Below are 19,313 nucleotides of genomic sequence, written 5' to 3'. Positions count from 1 at the left end.
TCTCACGAGAATTCATACATTTTTTATGAGTTTGCTAATTTGTATGAATTCACATGAAGTTAATTGTGAAAAAATGTATGATTCTCATGAAAAAAACAACAACAACGAAACCCAACCCCTAACCCCAACGTCACAGGGGTCAATGCAAATCATTCAAAAACTTACAAATGCGGACGTATGAATTAATATGAATTAGCCAAATATTCACAGTACATTTATTGCAAGAACTTGAATTAAGTGATGCTCAATATGAAGCTTTAAAAAAAAGTCCTGTGTGTGCACATATTGGGGTGATTTCCCGGACAGAGCTTATCCTAGTCCTAGACTAAAATTCATGTTTGAACTGGCTTCATTAAAAAACGCCTTGCTCTGACATATCTTAACATATATCAGTGCCATTGTTTTGTCTCAAGATGCACACAAACATTGTTTTTTGTAAGGTTTGTTTGTAAAAGCTATAAATGTACTAATATAACTAAGGCGTAGTCCTGGATTAATGTCTGGGAAACCATCCCTACAGTATATATTTTTCATTTATGCATTTAAATGACAAGTTTATCCAAAGAAACTTACAGTAGTGCATTCACTTCAAAAAATAATTTTCAAGAAAAAAAATTCTTAGTATTTTTGACTTGTTTTCTGTAAAAATATCTAAATATTCTTAAATTAAGATGCTTTTTCTTGATGAGCAAAACGACCCAAGAAAGTAAGTCTAGTTTTTAGACCAAAAATATCAAATTTAAGTGAAATGGCATTAAACAAGCAAAAAAAAAAAAAAAAAATCTGCCAATGGGGTAAGCAAATTTTGAATTTTTCTTGAATTTAGTGTTTAAGAATTTTTTTTTTGCTTGTTTTATTCACAAATTCACTTAATTTTGACATTTTTGGTCTAAAAACTAGACTTATTTTCTTTGGTCGTTTTGCACATCAAGAAAAAGCATCTTATTTTAAGAATTATTTTATATTTTTACTTAAAACAAGACACAAATACTAAGATTTTTTTTTCTTGAATATCATTTTTTTTTTTCAGTGTAGGTCTTAAATAAAAATGACTTTCTTACTTAGTTTTTTTTTCTTGTTTAGTAAGGGTATCTTAAAATTCTTGGATTAGGATGCTTTTTCTTGATGAGCAAAATGACCTAAGAAAATAACTCTATACAAAAAATTAAAATTTAAACCTAAAAACAAGCAAACATATCTGACAATGAGGTGAAAAAAAAATCTAAAAATAAGTTTTCTTTTTTCTTAAACACTTAATTTAAGCAAAATTTGTTCACCCCATTGGCAGATAATTTTGCTTGTTTTAAGCACAAATTCACTTAAATTTTATATTTTTGTCTAAAAACTAGAAAAATACATCTTAATTTAAGAATTTTTAGATATTTTTACTGAAAACAAGGCAAAAATGCTAAGTAAACAAGTCATTTCTTACAGTGCACCCTAAAGTGAGGTTAATGAAATATTAACATATTGTTATTCTCATTTTTAATACTAACTACAATAAATTATTATAACATAAATGAACCTATATTGAACATTCATTTCTTTTATGTCAATGCAATCGGCAGCATTTTTTTTGAAGTGATAAACCATGAGAGGGGCGTAACAGTGGTTTCGCCATTGTTAAAATTGTTAAATGGACCACTTCAGTCTATTGTAAAGTCTTCTGTCTATTTTATTCTCGAACAGGAGTGAGTCTATGTGTCAGTTACCATGGAACCCCAAACCATCTGAAAGTCTTTCTTCGCCTCTTAACAGCCTCAGTCTGCCTCTCCTACTCGATTTTGAGAGCTTTTCTGCAGATCGTGGTGGAATACCTGACACAACGCCACCCAGAGAGTGGGTTAGAGACTTATGGGATGTCTGGTTTGATGAGCTCTTTCCACCTCTGGAGAAGGTTCAGAGTACAGTCTCTGTCTCAGGTAATCTGAAAGAGAATCAGACCCTACATAATAACATCCAGGAACTGGACATAGTGGACCTGTCTGAGGTTCTGGATGAAGGTCTCACAAAAGCTGATGTGGAGCAAGAAGTTGCCAAGCTAACCCAAGTTATGAGTGAATGTGGGAATCACAGGGCTTTTGACCTGACTCGACGTGGAGCGCTTCAAATCAAACTTGGTCATCTCAACCTGGCCCTTGAAGATCTGAATGCTGTAAGGCATTTTTTTAACCCATATGGGCTTCTAACAACCACTGTTTTTGTTTCAGTCTTAGAATTTCTCTGTGTTTCAGTAAATGGAATGATTTTTGGTGACGAAATATTTTTTTTAGATAAATCTGTTAATCAATCTCAGTACTGATTAAAACTACCAAATCATTACAAAAATTCCATGATTTTAACTCTTTAATTGCCAATTTTATAAGTGATGTCACTGATTTGGGGAACAACACACTAAGGGGCTGGTTGCATTTGGTATTAAGATAAAGACATAAAACATTGTGTTCAGTATCTCGGATTAGATAAATGGACGGAGCGAAGGCTGTCCTGTGGCTGTTCGAACACATTCGACCACATTTGCATTTACACTACAAAAGCAATCCGATCTAACGTGTTTTCGTCTACATCTGAATGTGGTTGAAAGTGTTCGAAAGTTTAGGAGCTCAAAATGTTTTGAACACCGTTTACACCTGGCATTAACATCGTCCAGTTGTGATCCGATCAACGAAAACGCATGTTAATGCCAACTGTAAACAGCCTCAAAATGACTGATTTTCAATATAAAAAGTGCACTGAAAAAATTATTCATTCAATTTATATATATTTTTTTAATTATATATTTAAACAAATGTTTTTTATTTTATTTGTCTAATTTTTTGGTTTTTGTTTAAATGTAGCTTAACTCAATTCATTGCAACCATTTACCTTAAAAAAATTTAGTAAATGGAAAGAATAATTTTTTCATAGTAGAAACATTAATTTTTAGTTTTTGTGCAGCATCAGATCTTATTTTTTTCTGCCTAAGTAGTTGTTCATGGCTTGTTTGCCCCATTGACTTCCATTATAGCAAAACTTTTTGATAGCAAAGCCATGACACCATATAATCATGCATTCTTGATTGTTGGTGGTTTTTCCTTTTGCTAAGAGGTAAAATGTGTATTTTTTTACTGTTGATCACTATGTGGCACCATTAACCCTTTAGTAGGCCTGTGTAAAAAAGCAGAGCTTAATTTCTGGCTTGTACATTGAGTAAGATAAGGTTATGTGTACAGTAGGTTAAAAAATCCAGTGTACAATCACTTTTATATTGAAAATCAGTAATTGTATGTGTTTCCCCCCAAATCAGTGTCATCACTTAGGAACTTGGCAATTAAAGAGTTAAAAAATAGATTTTTTTTTGTAAACATTTGGTAATTTTGATCAGTACCAAGATTGATTAACAGATTAATGCAAAGTTTAATTTAGTGGCTGCATAGCCACGAACAACCCGAAAGGGTAGTGAATTTGAACAACCCACATTGGGTTAGCAGGGATGTTTGCTTAGACTAGCATCAGTATTGTTATTGCTCATACAGTACAGTAATATGAAATATATTTGTCCACTTTTTTATTCACTGCATATTAGTTTACTACATACAGTATAGTGAAACATAATGTTCTACAGATGCTAGTTGTTTATTTCTTCTAGTTTATTAAGTATTCATGATCGATCTGTTGTTTTTCTGTTTTTAAAGGCCATCTCCCTGGAGCCCCATTTACTGGATGCCTACTGGCACAGGCACAACATCTACCTGCTGAGAAACGACCCCAATCGAGCCCTGGCAGATCTCAACATCATCATTAAGAACAACATGAAGCATGCAGGTGTGCGCATGAGTCCGCTTTCATTAGCAACAGCAGGGAAACAAGAAAACCATACAACAGCACTGTATAGTATTGCTGCCTTACCTCTGTATTGGACACAATGTTTATAAAGGACCCATTTGGTTGGAGGTCATAGGATTGTCCTTGCTCTTTTGAAATAAAAGAGTTTGCACTGTGTAGATGTAATGAATGCTCATAATGCAAAGCTTCCTCTCCAGTATGCTCAGACTGATAACATATAATAACTCATATATTGAGTGAATTACACCAGTATGCTGAGGTTAGCTAATAAATAAAACCTATAGATAAAGCTAAGTTAGCTTAAAAGAAACTTTGACTGCTGTTAAAAGCAGCAAATTTTAGGGTACAAAAACGGTATAGATGTTTTTAATATAGATGTGTTCCTGTATATTTGAACCCAGGAAACATACATAATAATAAAAATGTGTACCTTGTAATGCACTTTTGGATAGTCCTGATGTGATATTTTGGAGACAAAATCTAAATTTAGCGGGATTTGTTGAGAAAATGAATTCTATGCAGATAGCAGGTGAACGCAGTGAATTTTAAGCGGGAGCAGGTGGGAGCGGAATAGATTTTTGCTGGAGCGGGCGGGAGCAGGTGAGAGCGGAATAGAATTTTGCTGGAGCGGGCAGGAGCAGGTTGGAGCGGAATATAATTTTGCTGGAGCGGGCGGGAGCAGGTGGGTGTGGAATATAATTTGCTGGAGCAGGAGGGAGCAGGTGGGAGCAGAATAGAATTTTGCTGGAGTGGGCAGGAGCAAGTGGGAGTGGAATAGAATTTTGCTGGAGCAGGTGGGAGCGGAATAGAATTTTGCTGGAGCAGGTGGGAGCAGAATAGAATTTTGCTGGAGCGGGCGGGAGCGGGACGGAAAAAACAGTGTAGGGCAGACCTCCAGTTCAGAAGATCCTGACTGATGCCAGTTGTGTTTCAGATGCCTTCATGTCTAGAGCAGAAATCTACAAAGAAAGAGGAGAAACTACAGCAGCTATAATCAACTACACCCAAGCCATCAAAGCCAAGCCAGATAATGCAGACATGTACTTCAGAAGAGCACAGATGTATGAGAAGATGGGTGAAATGCTGCTGGCCATGGAAGACTATGCCAAAGTGAGTCACATTTTAGTGTTTAGTGTATTTACAATGTAATGAAATGCATAATTTGAAAGGATGTTGGACTTGAAAGCAAACCTTAATCTTGGTTGAAAGAGCGGCAAAGGGCTTTCATATGTGAAGGGGACATTTCTTAAAGGCACACCAGCAAAACAATATTAGATGTCATCAATCAAGTAAAAAAATCTCGACTAGCATGAAATGTGAGTTTTAGGATAAATCTATAAAAAATGATGTGAAGTTCCACATGAGATTCCATGCAAGCACTGTATAAAGTATTTATGAATTATTGTTGTCCAACTGTTATTTCTGTTTATACTATGGGCCTGTTGAATACTTTATTCTGATAGGTTAAGAAATGTCCCACAGCTGTTAATTATTTTTATGTAAATGCACACCTAACCTATCAAATGTCTTAAAATAACAACCAGAGAAATGTCTGTGGTAACCGTGGTATAAGCAGAATAATCGACTCATGTCAACATTCTGATTCGCGTTATGCCGCATTACCATCTTGGGTTTGCATTATTTTTGCATAATTCAAGGGCCCATCGTCAATTTTTTCTTACATATCCTTTAACCAACTACACAATTGGTTTGCATCAGTAGCCATGTTTCCATCCACCTATTTTTATGGGCATAAAAATGTGGGCTTAAAATGGCAACATGCACATAAATGTAAAAAATGCGCATACAAAACGCTGGGTGGTTCTATTACTCGTCTTACTTGACAGACAGCAGGAATTCACATCCGAAAGCAGATAACAAGTGTATAGTGTTTTGTATATGTGTTCTGAAATGATATTCACGAAAATGTATAAATACAGTCTCGTTACGCATATCTTACTAATATTAAGCGGCAGTTTATCACAAAGTCGTGGTTTTTCTCTCTTCTGCTTGCTGGATGGAAACGCAAATGTTTAATGCAATATTTCAATAATGTGCACAAGTTTAATACGCAACTTTGGATGGAAACATAGCTAACGTTGGACAATGTTTGCCTAAGCAGGTTGTCTAGTTGGCAGGTGCATCAGTCAGTTTTGTAACTATAAATATAAAGGTCTGTTTATAATAAAGTGATTGAAAGAAAAATGACGATCATAATAAATTGTACTGGATTTTTCCACCAGACTTTCTTCATTGACTCTACAAGGACAGATGCCATGATGATCCTTGGAATGCAGCACTTTAGGAAATCCAACTGGATGGCAGCCCTGGAAGATTTCTCCTTACTGCTAAAACAAGAGCCGGCGAATGCTGCAGCTAGGTCAATATTAATATCCCAACATAAGATAAGAGATTAAAATGAAGAAGACAAAAAGAAAGGGTAGTGTAGAATATCTCTGCCAAATATAAACAAACAGACTATGTCATGCCCCCATTAAGATAGCTAAGTGTGTGGTTAAATGGTTGTATACTTGCTTACAAATACATATTTAAGATATTATTATAGCATGCAATATATAAGATATAACTGTTATACTGATAACGTAATGTGTAATAAAACTGTGCGAAAATGAGTTATTTGTAATAGTGGTTTGAATACATAAGGGTACCTGATATTTAAATGAAGGTTTTTGATAAAGGTTTTTACTGCAGGACATACAGAGGAAGGATCTACACTAAGCTGGGCTGCTTTGAGGAGGCCATTAAGGACCTTTCATTGGCTGTGCACTTGAATCCCAGCGACTGGTTGGCATTTTACCACAGAGGCTTCCTGCTGAGGAAGATAAAGCCTCAGATGGCCTTGAGAGACCTCAGCACATCGGGTAACAATTCAGAAAATATGGAGCTAGTTGGATCAATCAGGCCTCTTCTACAATAATTCACCTGTAGTTACACCTGTAGTCTCCTACTTCTTAATATTTTCTACTATAAAACAGATCCAGAGATTTCATCTGTACCTCGACTAGAGGGCCAGAGGAGATTGCTTGATTGATTTGTCACTATGCTTTGATTTTTTTGGCAAATCTGAGTGCCACGTGTGTGCCAAATCTTGGCCAAGTCTGCTATCAGATTTTGAACTCAAAAATGAACTCCAACATTTCTTTTAAGCCCAAATTATCTGAAGTATGGCATCCACATAAATTTTGTAGCTTTGTAGTCTCACTGTGTGCCAAGAACGGTCTTTGTGTCTGGAGATTTGTGACTAGAGACAAATTTGGCTGTTTTGCTGCTGCACCTACAGGACTTTCATGTAGGCTAAATATGGCGCTTTTCCATTGGACTGGCCATGCTTTTAAGGGTATTGATATGTGAACATTTATATTATATGGTAGTTATATGGTAATGTGCAGTTATATGGTAATGTGTTCATGAAAGTCATGACTATTTCCTGAAAGACCCATTTCTGCAGCTTAGATTTTTAAAAGTGGTTTTGATGGACTGGAGCGAGAGCTTTGCATTAAAAAAATACTTTTTTTTCATAAAATATTCTCTTTACCAGTCTTGGATTTAAATCTTGAAATTAAGCTGTTTTGCACAGAATCAAGCCACCCACCATCTATATTTGGAAGCACATCATAATCTTAACATCTTAGTACAGAAATCTTTTCAATCATTTTAATGTCCCCTATCAGCCGGCAGAACAAATACTGTAAGAGCTATCCAAGAGCTGTATGATGTCGGTAGCTGTAATCTTCTGCTTTGATCTCTGCAGCTTGCAGGAATATTTTTTCAGTGCTAACTTAGTCAAAGGCTTAGAGATGTTCAGTTCAAACACACTGAGCTACTATATTTTAAAAACTATGCTAGCGTTTTTTGGCAAATATTATGAAATAAATAGAAAATGCTACATTGGAGATCCTAAAGACATACGGCTTTGTGCAGAGAAGTAATTGCTTGCTCTTAAAGGAATATTCCATTTTCTTAAAAGAAAAATCCAGATAATCCACTCACCACCATGTCATCCAAAATGTTGATGTCTTTCTTTGTTCAGTCGAGAAGAAATTATGTTTTTTGAGGAAAACATTGCAGGATTTTTCTAATTTTAATGGACTTTAATAGACACCAACAACCAACACCTAACTCAACACTCAACAGCCTTTTTCAACGGAGCCTCAAAGGACCACAAACAATCCCAAACGAGGCACAAGGGTCCTATCCAGCAAAACGATTTTCATTTTTGACAATAAAAATAACAAATATACACTTTTAAAGCACAACTTCTCGTTTAGATCCGGTCGTCATGCGCTAGCGTGACGTCATGACGTCAAGAGGTCACAGAGGACGAACGCGAAACTCCGCCCAGTGTTTACAAGGGTCTTGAAAGAGCACCGTTCCTACATTGTTGTATGTCAACTGATACTAATTAATGTCTTTGTGGCAGTTTATTGTTTACAATGGTCCGCAAATGTGCGTTTTATATATGTAACGCGTGACCTCCCTATGTCACTACGCATTTACGTTAGGTCGCGCTGGACCGGACCTAAATGAAAAGTTGTGCTTTAAAGGTGTATATTTGTTATTTTCATGGTCAAAAATGACAATCGTTTTGCTAGATAAGACCCTTGTGCATCGTTTGGGATTGTTTGTGGTCCTTTGAAACTCCCTTGAAAAAAACTGTTAAGTGTTGAGTTAAGTATTAATTGTTGGTGTCTATTAAAGTCCATTAAAATGAGAAAAATCCTGCAATGTTTTCCTCAAAAAACATAATTTCTTCTCGACTGAACAAAGAAAGACATCAAAATTTTGGATGACATGGTGGTGAGTAAATTATCTGGATTTTTCTTTTAAGAAAATGGAATATTCCTTTAAGCTCTGTATCTCTCATGTCTGTCTATATTTCTGTGTCTTTGTGTGTTATAGTTCTCATCAATGACAGCGTAGAAAACCTGAGATCTTTTCTGCATCGTGGCTTGCTCTATGCCGAGCTTCGGCTTTGGCGACAAGCAACTGCTGACTTTGAAGCTGTGATCAAACTCGACAGGTGATGCCTCTACCACCCCTGCTGTGTGACAAAAATCCTTTCCTGTCATTCTGTTACTCATGCAGACCAAAGTGAATTTAAGTGTATTGAAGCTCGAAAGTCACTTTATGGTGGTGTTTGAGCACATAAATGAACCATCCCTGATTGTTTTTCTCTCCTCATGGACTTCCTGACAGGTCTATGGCTGTTGCACATGTCAGTTTGGGACTCATCAGTATGATGAAAATGGATCGAAATTATGAAGCCATCAAGAGGTTCAGCAATGCATTGAAAGCAGACCCCACCTATATGAGGGCCTACGTATGCAGGGCCAAAGCTTATTACAATGTAAGTGGTCTAGGAGTGGCACTTATATATGTACACTGTCAGACAAAAATGGTGCCAAGTTGTCACTTTGGTCCTAAAATGTATCATTAAGTATACAGATATGCGTTTGGTACCAACATGCAGTGGCGGCCGGTGACTTGTAGCCAATCATGTGTGGTTCGTAATTTCAAAATGTGTTTGGCGCGTCGAGTTATGATAAAAGAGACGCTCATGTTTGCCAGATACTCGCATAATCTCATGCGTAATCAGAGTTTACTGTTAGGGGAGTGTCTTGCATGTATTTTGTGAACATGAGCGTCTCTTTTATCATAAACGGTTTTGCTCATGTGCAGCAGGCACTTATTTTGACAAAACACATGATGCACATGGTTAACATGACGCAACAAACACATATTTTGAAAACACACATGACACTCCGAACACATATTTTGAATTTGCGCCCCTTGAATGAGCAGTCACCAGCCGCCGCTGCCAATATGTGCCTTTGGGGGGTATGAACTTTTTAGGTGCAATATTGTACTTTTTTAAAGGGTACTGCTCCAGTGACGACTAGGCAGACATGGGGACTTGTGACTTGGACTCGAGTCAACTCGAGTCGCTATTTTTTGACTTGTGACTTGACTTGACAAAGATAGTCGCCGGACTTGTAAGTTAAATACTCTGGACTTAACTTGAGACATGATGACTTGAATGACTTGAGTGTTAATCACATCATGTTTTCAGTTTGAATATAAAATATATAAATTATTTTAAAAAATAAAGTTGACCCAGCTGGAGTGCAGGCTGAGAATGTCTGAATCACGGCACTATCATCGGTCATGACCCCTCGTACCTTACGCACACCACGCCCGCTTAGATCAGATAACAACATGTCAGCCGGAGAGGTACCGAGGGTCATCGCTTTCGGCTTCAACAAGATGGCAAAAGACGGCAAATGACTTGACTTGACCTACTACAGGACTTGACTTGACATAGCCTGTGACTTGACTTGCCCAAGAAAAAAATACTTGGGACTTACTTAAGACTTGAAGTTTCAGACTTGAGACTTACTGGAGACTTGCACATGTGTGACTTGGTCCCATCTCTGCAACTAGGCACCATTATTTGACCATTGCATGCAAGAATCTTGTCTATTTTTAATGCAAACAAGTGCACTTTTAATTGTGTTTACACACAGGTGAATAATCTGAGTGGTGCGGTGAAGGATTTGAGTCGAGCGATACATCTGAATCCAGACGCCCATGACCTGCACATCATGAGGTTATTTGATGTAGAACTGAGAATCCGTACAATTACATTTATTTATTTATAATTTTTTAATAGCAACCCAGCTTTGAGCTTGTACTTTTACAGTACATGGGTACAAAACATAATGGCTTGTTATATTCGCAAAGAGCCTCTTCTCATAAAGAACCCTCTTCAGCTCTGTATAGGGCTGAGGTCTTATGGTTCAATAGAAAATAAAATTAATGTATATGTTTCTAGGCTAATTAAAGCGTCCATTAATATGATTTTCTGATGAACTAGTACAGAATGAAATGCTTTTTTACATTTTACAAAAGTGCTTTTATGAACTCTAGTCAGATCAGATGCCATATTTAAAGTCTGTGTAAAGTCTTTTAAGATTATTGTTTCTAAACACATTTTAAATGCTAGAAATGTATTGCTGAAACACATTACAAAGACGTGAATTGTGGAGATACACAGTTTTTCCACATTTCTGTGTTCAGGATTATTTGGGCGAGGCTAAAACGGTGGCTCGATGACGCACTGATGCCACCGAGCATGGCCCCGCCCCTAACACAGTCGTGAGCATCCATTCAGGTCGTGATATTTGAATGTTTAGAGAAAGCTACGCCCAAAAAACACCCATTACTCATTAGGAGAATAGGAACAACCCTAACTGTGTTTTCCGTTGTTAAATTAGCAAAAGTAGAATCGGACACGCCAGTTTAGACTGTGCGCTTTAGAAAATGCGCTTCGATCATTAAAATAGGGCCCTTAATTTCACTTTACATGGACTTTAAAAACAGAGTTTGTTCAGTATTGTACTGTTACTGTTATGTATATTGATGTTGATTGCTTCCTCGACGGAGCTTTATAAATCCAAAAGTTCTTGGTAAAGTCCATGAAAAATCCAACATCTCCCCAGATTAAAGCTCACGTAACACATGCTATTTCTGCATTTCTGATATAATCTGGAGTACCTATAGAGTAGTATGACATCCTTTATTTCTCCGAAGAGTCTTTAGTTTAATCAGATTTATAAAAGAAAGATTAGCTTTACCGATTCTTTCAGATAACGTACGAAAAAATGAAGAAGGAGGAGTTACTACCGCGGGTGGAGCGAGTACGAGTCATGCAACACTATACAACACTGTTAAACTTATGATTCACTACATGTTCGTGTCATTTATATAATATGCACGTGCATATTTACAACATAAGACAGAAGTCTTACTTACCGCATGCAACTCGTGACCCGGTTGGGAAAATCCAGCGCATCGAACACACACGCAAAACTCTGCTGCTACCCCGGATAATAAACTATATCCATTGTTTTCATAAGGCTGGCTTTTTTCTCCTTACATCCAAAAACACACTTCTTCTTTCGTGCCATTGTTGAGTTATGAAATTAAACAAAGCTGTCTCACATGATAAGATGTTTGCAAGTGCTAGCGTCTCCCGCTGATTGACGGGTGGGCGGGGTCTTCCGGGGGAAGTGCCCATATAAAGAAGTGATACGTATAGAAAACCCCTGAAACGTCAGTTGGACCTGTAATCGAAAAAAACTTTCCGAAACTTGTACGAACCCTGGCGAAGTGCATTTGGCACAGAAATACTCTGTACGCCCAACTGCTTTTTTGACACTTTGCCTACGTTTAGCACGAGGAAACAACTCTATAACTGTGTTAATAACTGCGTCAGAATGCTTGAAATACCATTGAACCCCCCCTTTAAGGTGCAAGGTAACAAGCTTTATGTATTAAAGAGATTGCCGAATGCAGAAGAAAGTATTTTAAAGCGTTGTGTCTGTTTTTAGAGGCCAGTACTTGTATGAACTGAAGCAGTTTGACCTGGCTGCTCTCTCTATACAATATGCGGCAGAGATGAAAACAGGTAATGGTCATAAAAGTTCACTTTTAGTCCAAAGTAAATTGCAAGCATTTTTAACTCTTATTGCAGCCTATATTTTAATGACCATCATTAAATCTTATTAGTCCACCTGAGGACGAATTGAACCTCGCCGGGCAATGCAGTGTTTGTTGCCATACCAACATCAGGACCAAACTGTAAAGCTCTCCTCTCTTGCGTTACAGCTCTGGGTTTATCACCGATGCAGCAGGCAATCATTCAGTCGTTTTTGGGGAATGAAGCCAAAGCTATTGCATGTCTGGAGGAAGCGGTCAATAGATGCCCTTCTCTTCCAACCCTCATTCTTTTGGGAAAGACACTGATGAGGGAACACAGGTTCACAGTGAGTCGTGTAAAATTGAAGCCAAATTCTTATGGTTTACAAAGCACCAGCCTTTTTTAAGAACATCAATAAACCCAAATGCTTATTAGCAGTAAGTTTTAAAAGCTCGCTAAATCAATATGCTTTGAAAGGCAATGCAGTACAGTGATTCTACTATGGTAAGTTAGTGCATGACCTTTTCAAAGTCAGAAGTTTTGCAGCCATAAATGATTATTTGCTTGCATAGTTTTAGAGGAAATGGACGTTGTAAAGCTCATTTCACAGGATATAATTAAATGTATACCCCTTGGGTAAAAGATCATCCATCAGTTCGTTCTCTTCCCCAGAAAAAGAGAAATACTGTAATTATAATTAAGTATAAGCCTAGATGGTCTCGAAGCTAACAATTTATATTTTAATGGGATCTTACCTACAGCAACTGTAGACCATGTTAACGGTTTGTTGCAATTTGTTGCATTAATTGCTGTGCAGTAACAGGTGTATGTATCAGGTTTTAAAGATATGAACTGTTTTTAATGTTCCTGCTAAGGCATTTTATATCTATGTGAAGCCTTCATGGTCTGTATTAGTCTTCACTGTCACAAAACATTGCTATTGTTTGGCAGGCAAGTACTTGAATCGTTTTGCACGGTATGTACTTGGTTCAAGTTTGCAGTTCGAGAACATCTAAAGGGATATGAAACCTTGCTGCACGGTCGGTTTGAATCATATTAGGGTGGGTGCGAGTAGGACTGGTACATATTTTATTTTAACAGCTTAATACCCTGAATAATGAATATAAGCCTGTGATTCATAATTTATTTTTATAAATTAAAATATTTTTTAAAACATTCCCCCTCTGATGTTTTCACAAATAGCATCCTGATTGTGTCATTTGTGTTTCATTCTGCAAAGCTTGATACCAATAAAGTGAAGCTCTCTATTGTAAAAGAAGCTGCTGAAATATTGTATCTTATTGGCGTTTGCTACATTGCACAAGTGCCTTTGTTACAGGTAATAAATAAGCAGGTTTGCACTGTCTAGACATATTAAAGGGCACATATTATGCGAAATCCACTTTTACAAAGTGTTTGAACATAAATGTGTGTTGGAAGTATGTAAACACAACCATCCTACAATGAAAAAAATTCTCTCACTCCTTTTTTAATCACCATTAAACCAAAGGAGTCTCATTAGACTTGCCGTTTTTATTGTCTTGTTAACTCTTTCACCGCCAGCGTTTTAAAAAAAAGTTGCCAGCCAGCGCCAGCGTTTTTCATGATTTTCACCAAAGTTTAATGTCTTTCAGAAAATGTTCTTCTTTAAATATATAAACATACAATATATCAAATGAAAGAACAGACCCTCTGCTTTCAAACAAAACAAACTTTTCATCCTACCTTCAATAGTTCTTTTGTAATCAGCTTTTGAATATGGGTAGGTTTCTGCAAAAACACCACATTTTGAGCAAAAAGCTGAGATAATTCCATTTTTGTGACGGACTTTTCATAGAGATCCCATTCAGAGCGATCTTTAAAACAGACACAGACATGCAGCAGCTTGCCATACACTGAAAAATGATTCATTGAATTTAATTAATTTTTTTAAGGTAAGTGGTTGCAATCAATTTATTTAATAATAATAATACCTTACATTTATATAGCGCTTTTCTCAGTACTCAAAGCGCTTTACATATGAACGGGGGAATCTCCTCAACCACCACCAATGTGCAGCATCCACCTGGATGATGCGACAGCAGCCATATTGCGCCAGACCGCTCACCACACACCAGCTTATTAGTGGAGAGGAGACCGAGTGATATAGCCAATTAGCTTGAGGGATGATTAGTAGGCCAATGGGCAAGTTTGGCCAGGATGCCGGGGCACACCCCTACTCTTTTCGAAGGACATCCTGGGATTTTTAATGACCACAGAGAATCAGGACCTCGGTTTAACGTCTCATCCGAAGGACGGTGCTTTTTTGACAGTATAGTGTCCCCATCACTATACTGGGGTGTTAGGACCCACACAGACCACAGGGTGAGCACCCCCTGCTGGTCTCACTAACACCACTACCAGCAGCAACCTGGTTTTCCCAGGTGGTCTCCCATCCAAGTACTGACCAGGCTCAGCCCTGCTTAGCTTCAGTGGGCAAGCTGTCTTGGGCTACAGGGTGATATGGCTGCTGATATTTAAGCTACATTTAAACAAAAAAGATTAGTAAAGTAATATAAAATATAAAACGTTTATTTAAATGTAGCTTAAATAAATTGATTGCAACCACTTACCTTAAAAAAATTGATTAAATTCAATGAATCATTTTTTTCAGTGTAGGGCAATACTTCCTGGTTTAAAAAGTTGCGGAAAGACGGAAATACTCGTCAATGGCGGCAAAAGAGTTAATGTGATGTCACACTGATAAAGTCCCACCCACGGCCACTGACTGACTGGTTAATTATACCCAAAAGCTTTTATAAATGTGTTTTAGTGTGCTGTAATGCTAATGCTGGTAAAGATATTATAATCTCAGACTGTATTCACAGTAGAGCTGGCGAAAAAAATTGTCTGCGTTTCTCCGATTCTCATGTGTGTCTCATCAGTAAATCCGGTTCGGTGATTAGTAGTAAACCGCTATCACCTGCTTTCAGATGGAGCTGCATTTACTGCACAGAGCCGTATTTCACCGAAAGCTAGGCAAAATCGTGTTCATAATCGTGGAAGATTGTCTTCGATTATGAACGCGATTTTGCCTAGCTTCTTGGTTTGTTGGCTTTTTTCACTGGAATTCACTGAAATCAAATCTATTTTTTTTACTGAAAGTGCTCACTGTCTGTTTGTAAGAAAGTGAGGAGCAGTAGCGTATTTGCATTTAAAGGTACAGACATGAAAAGTGCTCCTGCCCATATAGGGCCATTTTGGACATGCTTTAATAAATGATCTGTGGGATATTTTAAGTTGAAACACATTTTAGACACACTTAAGACATATCTTTTAAAAATGGGCATAATATATCCCCTTTAATGCTTACATCATCACCTACTCCATGTGCTGTGTTAAACATTTGTCATTATTTCTTTATAATTCAGGAGAGTGAAGACCTTCTCGTGCATCAGGCTTTAGATGCTTTCAACAGCGCTGTTAGCATTAAACCAGACTATGCTGAAGCTTACCATCATAGAGGACTGTGTCGCATGCACCTACAAGACTCCACGAGCGTCCAGGACTTTAATACAGCACTACGCATAAACCCAAACCTCTATCAGGTATATCTGACAGTACATGTATAATGAAAACTGTGAATTTGATATACTGTATTATTGATGCAAATGTTTAGGATTTTGAACGCATAGAAGTTATAATATAAAATAAAGAATAGATCGAGGTAATAAAAATCTCATTCTTGGTACATGTTTCCAACACTGACAACTCAAAAGGTATAATGTTGCATTAATAATTTTAAATAAGACCTGTTCTTAAGTCATACTGTAATAACACTATCATATTTTGTCAATAAACCAACGTGGACGTTGGGTACTTAATATTAAAGTGAACATATCATGAAAATCAGACCTTTTCCATGTTTAAGTGCTATAATTGGGTCCCTAGAAGATGTGAAAATGAACAACCCAGTAACTTAGTTTTTGTAAACCATTCTCTGCAAGCATGTGAAAAAAATAGGTAATTGAAATGTTGCTCCCCTTGTGATGTCAGAAGGGGATAATACCAACCCTTAAACTGCACTATCCAACCACAGCACTGTCATTTAGTGCAGAGATCAGCTCATTTGCATTTAAAAGGACACTGCCCCCAAAACATTTTTTTTTGCTCACACCTACAAAGTGGTAATTTTAACATGTAATAAATTATCTATATGGTGTTTTGAGCTAGAACTTCACATGCGTACTCTGGAGACACCAAAGATTTTTTTACATCTTTAAAAAGTCTTGTGAAATGTCTTGCGAAATGTCCCCTTTAAAGCTTACTTCTAGCCGCAGTCTAAATATTGGAAATTCAAAATATTGGATGCATTTTTCCCCTGCCCCTTCTCGGGTTGCCAGACACATATACTACTGACGATGAAAATCATTAGTTTACCTGCTCATTTTTACAATGTTTGCAATGTTTCTGTTGTCTGCAAATTACAAACTCACTCATGGATTTTTTCATAACTCAGTCTGTGGCTCATTTCGGAGGTTGTGTCCACAAGAGGTCACATTTATGGGCTATTGCGGTCTCATTTAAGTAACCGTGATAACTGGCGCCCGAGCTGTCAAAATACATTATTGGGTAAATTGGGCAGGACTAGGAGCTGCATTTTAAAAAGAGAATAACTGGCTATAGCATGGTTTTTCAGAGAAATAGCTCAGTGGACACAGCATGTTTCCTAAATATCCACAAATATATTGTAGTATTTTTTTACGTATAGCTCCTTTAAGAAATTCTCCTACGCTTAGAAAAAAAGATTCATTTTTGCGCATATGGTTTCATAAATAACCTTTCTCATAATGAACATCTACAGAAACTTTCTGTTGCACAAAAGTTCACAATCAGGTTGAACTGACTATAAAAAGGTAAGAAAGGAATGGTTATTTTAAGTTAGAAACATTTAAAGCTATGGTGTCAGAGTTTTTGACCCACTGTATATTCTAACATATAGACTAGATTGATATTATTCTATGCATGTCCATAGACAGAATGGTTCATGTTTAAAACATGTTATTCCTTTAAGGTACATTTAAGCCGGGCTACCCTTTATGGAGCTGAGGGGCGATATGCAAAGGCTGTACTCGACTGTAGTGAAGCTATTAGAATCCAACCCCAAAGTGTCAAAGCCTACTTATATAAAGGAGCTCTTCAATTCTATTTGAAGGTACGTGTAAAAGCACAATTTGCACAGAATTATGTCTCACTTGACATTGCAATGGCCAGGTCTGCGTGATTTGAGTGAAATGCCATATTATATGCATTGAATTTGCATCTTTAGGCATACAAGAGAGCGGTGGAGGATTTGTCCACGGCGATCCGAATCGACAGAGGCTGTTCATTTGCATACTACAATCGTGCTGTTTGTTACCAGCAACTGCAGGATTATGAGCTGGTGATGGCTTTCATTTCTCCACTTTGTATCTGCTACTTTTTCAAATCTGTAAAATACCTAGAGTCATATATATTCAAAAATGTAAACATGCTGGATGGATTGCATTTTAATGCAGATTTCCTTGCTTTGATTTTTAAGGCACTCAGAGACTACAGCATTGTGCTGCTGCTGGGCGAAGAGAGCGAGCTTGGTCTTAAAGTGTTGATAAACCGAGGCCTTCTGTATGTGGAGCTAAATGATTACAGCAATGCCCTTCAGGTAAGCTGGAGTTATCAAATGTGAAGCATTCATTGCCCGGCAGCTTCTAGAATTTGTTTGTCTCTTGAAAAGGACTTGAAAGCACTATGAACATGATGTGCAATCGTTTCATGTTTATTTCCATTTTTCTTTTTCATCTGTAATGTGATGCTTTTACAAGTTAAACATTATGGGGCGGATTCCCGGACAGGGCTTATCCTAGTCCCAACTAAAATGCATGTTTGAGCTGCCTTCTTTTAAAAACATCTTGCACTGACATTTCTCAATATGTATCAATGCCATTGTTCTGTCTCAAGATTCACAACAACTTAAATGTCCTAATATAACTAAGGTCTAGTCCTGGTTTAATCTAAAACCTATCTGGGAAACTGCCCCTATATTTAACAAGAAAAAAGTTTTGGCATGAAGGAAGTACCATCATTTATTTATTATTTCTGTAAAACTTTACAATAGGGTTGAATATGTTAATGCATTAGCTAACATGAACTAAGAATGAACAATACTAATACAACATTTATTAACTTTAGTTCATGTTTATTTCTGCATTTACCAACACATTTTTAAATAAAAAAGGCATAAATGTTGACATTATTTAATGCACAAAGAACTAACGTGAACAACTGTATTGGCATTAAGTAGCATTAACAAGGAATAATAAATGCTGATAAACTATATTGCTCATTGTTAGTTCATGTTAGGTAATGCATTTACTAATGTTAACAAATATGACCTCTTTGTGAAGTATTACAGTACCACTATTTCCTTATTTTAAACATACATGCCTTTATTCACAGTATGACCAGCAACATACACTCACCTAAAGGATTATTAGGAACACCATACTAATACTGTGTTTGACCCCTTTTCGCCTTCAGAACTGCCTTAATTCTACGTGGAATTGATTCAACAAGGTGCTGAAATAATTCTTTAGAAATGTTGTCCCATATTGCAGTTGATGGAGATTTGTGGGATGCACATCCAGGACACAAAGCTCCCGTTCCACCACATCCCAAAGATGCTCTATTGGGTTGAGATCTGGTGACTGTGGGGGGCATCTTAGTACATTGAACTCATTATCATGTTCAAGAAACCAATTTGAAATGATTTGAGCTTTGTGACATGGTGCATTATTCTGCTGGAAGTAGTCATCAGAGGATGGGCACATGGTGGCCATAAAGGGATGGACATGGTCAGAAACAATGCTCAGGTAGGCCGTGGCATTAAAATGATGCTTGATTGGCACTAAGGGGCCTAAAGTGTGCCAAGAAAACATCCCCCCACACCATTACACCATTGCATTAATGAGAA

General features: G+C 37.1%; 1 protein-coding gene and 1 pseudogene across 1 annotated transcript in view; one reads left to right on the top strand and one right to left on the bottom strand.

Annotated features, from left to right (window-relative positions):
• ttc6 (tetratricopeptide repeat domain 6) overlaps nt 1-19,313 on the top strand; it is a 41,567-nt gene that overhangs the window by 9,297 nt on the left and 12,957 nt on the right. The window contains exons 11-25 of the mRNA XM_073869183.1: nt 1,690-2,155; nt 3,675-3,804; nt 4,760-4,935; nt 6,069-6,205; nt 6,538-6,707; nt 8,746-8,866; nt 9,043-9,193; nt 10,371-10,453; nt 12,237-12,313; nt 12,514-12,725; nt 13,566-13,664; nt 15,736-15,912; nt 17,379-17,519; nt 17,634-17,747; nt 17,886-18,005. Of these exons, the coding sequence (XP_073725284.1) occupies nt 1,690-2,155; nt 3,675-3,804; nt 4,760-4,935; nt 6,069-6,205; nt 6,538-6,707; nt 8,746-8,866; nt 9,043-9,193; nt 10,371-10,453; nt 12,237-12,313; nt 12,514-12,725; nt 13,566-13,664; nt 15,736-15,912; nt 17,379-17,519; nt 17,634-17,747; nt 17,886-18,005 (2,374 nt within the window). The remainder of the gene's footprint in view (nt 1-1,689; nt 2,156-3,674; nt 3,805-4,759; nt 4,936-6,068; nt 6,206-6,537; nt 6,708-8,745; nt 8,867-9,042; nt 9,194-10,370; nt 10,454-12,236; nt 12,314-12,513; nt 12,726-13,565; nt 13,665-15,735; nt 15,913-17,378; nt 17,520-17,633; nt 17,748-17,885; nt 18,006-19,313) is intronic.
• Nucleotides 14,723-14,839, bottom strand: LOC129418363 (5S ribosomal RNA; annotated as a pseudogene).

This window comes from Misgurnus anguillicaudatus, chromosome 7 (genome assembly GCF_027580225.2).
Source record: "Misgurnus anguillicaudatus chromosome 7, ASM2758022v2, whole genome shotgun sequence".
Lineage (NCBI taxonomy): Eukaryota > Metazoa > Chordata > Actinopteri > Cypriniformes > Cobitidae > Misgurnus > Misgurnus anguillicaudatus.
Note: the sequence above shows the minus strand (reverse complement) of the source record. Positions and strands in the feature narration are given on the sequence as shown.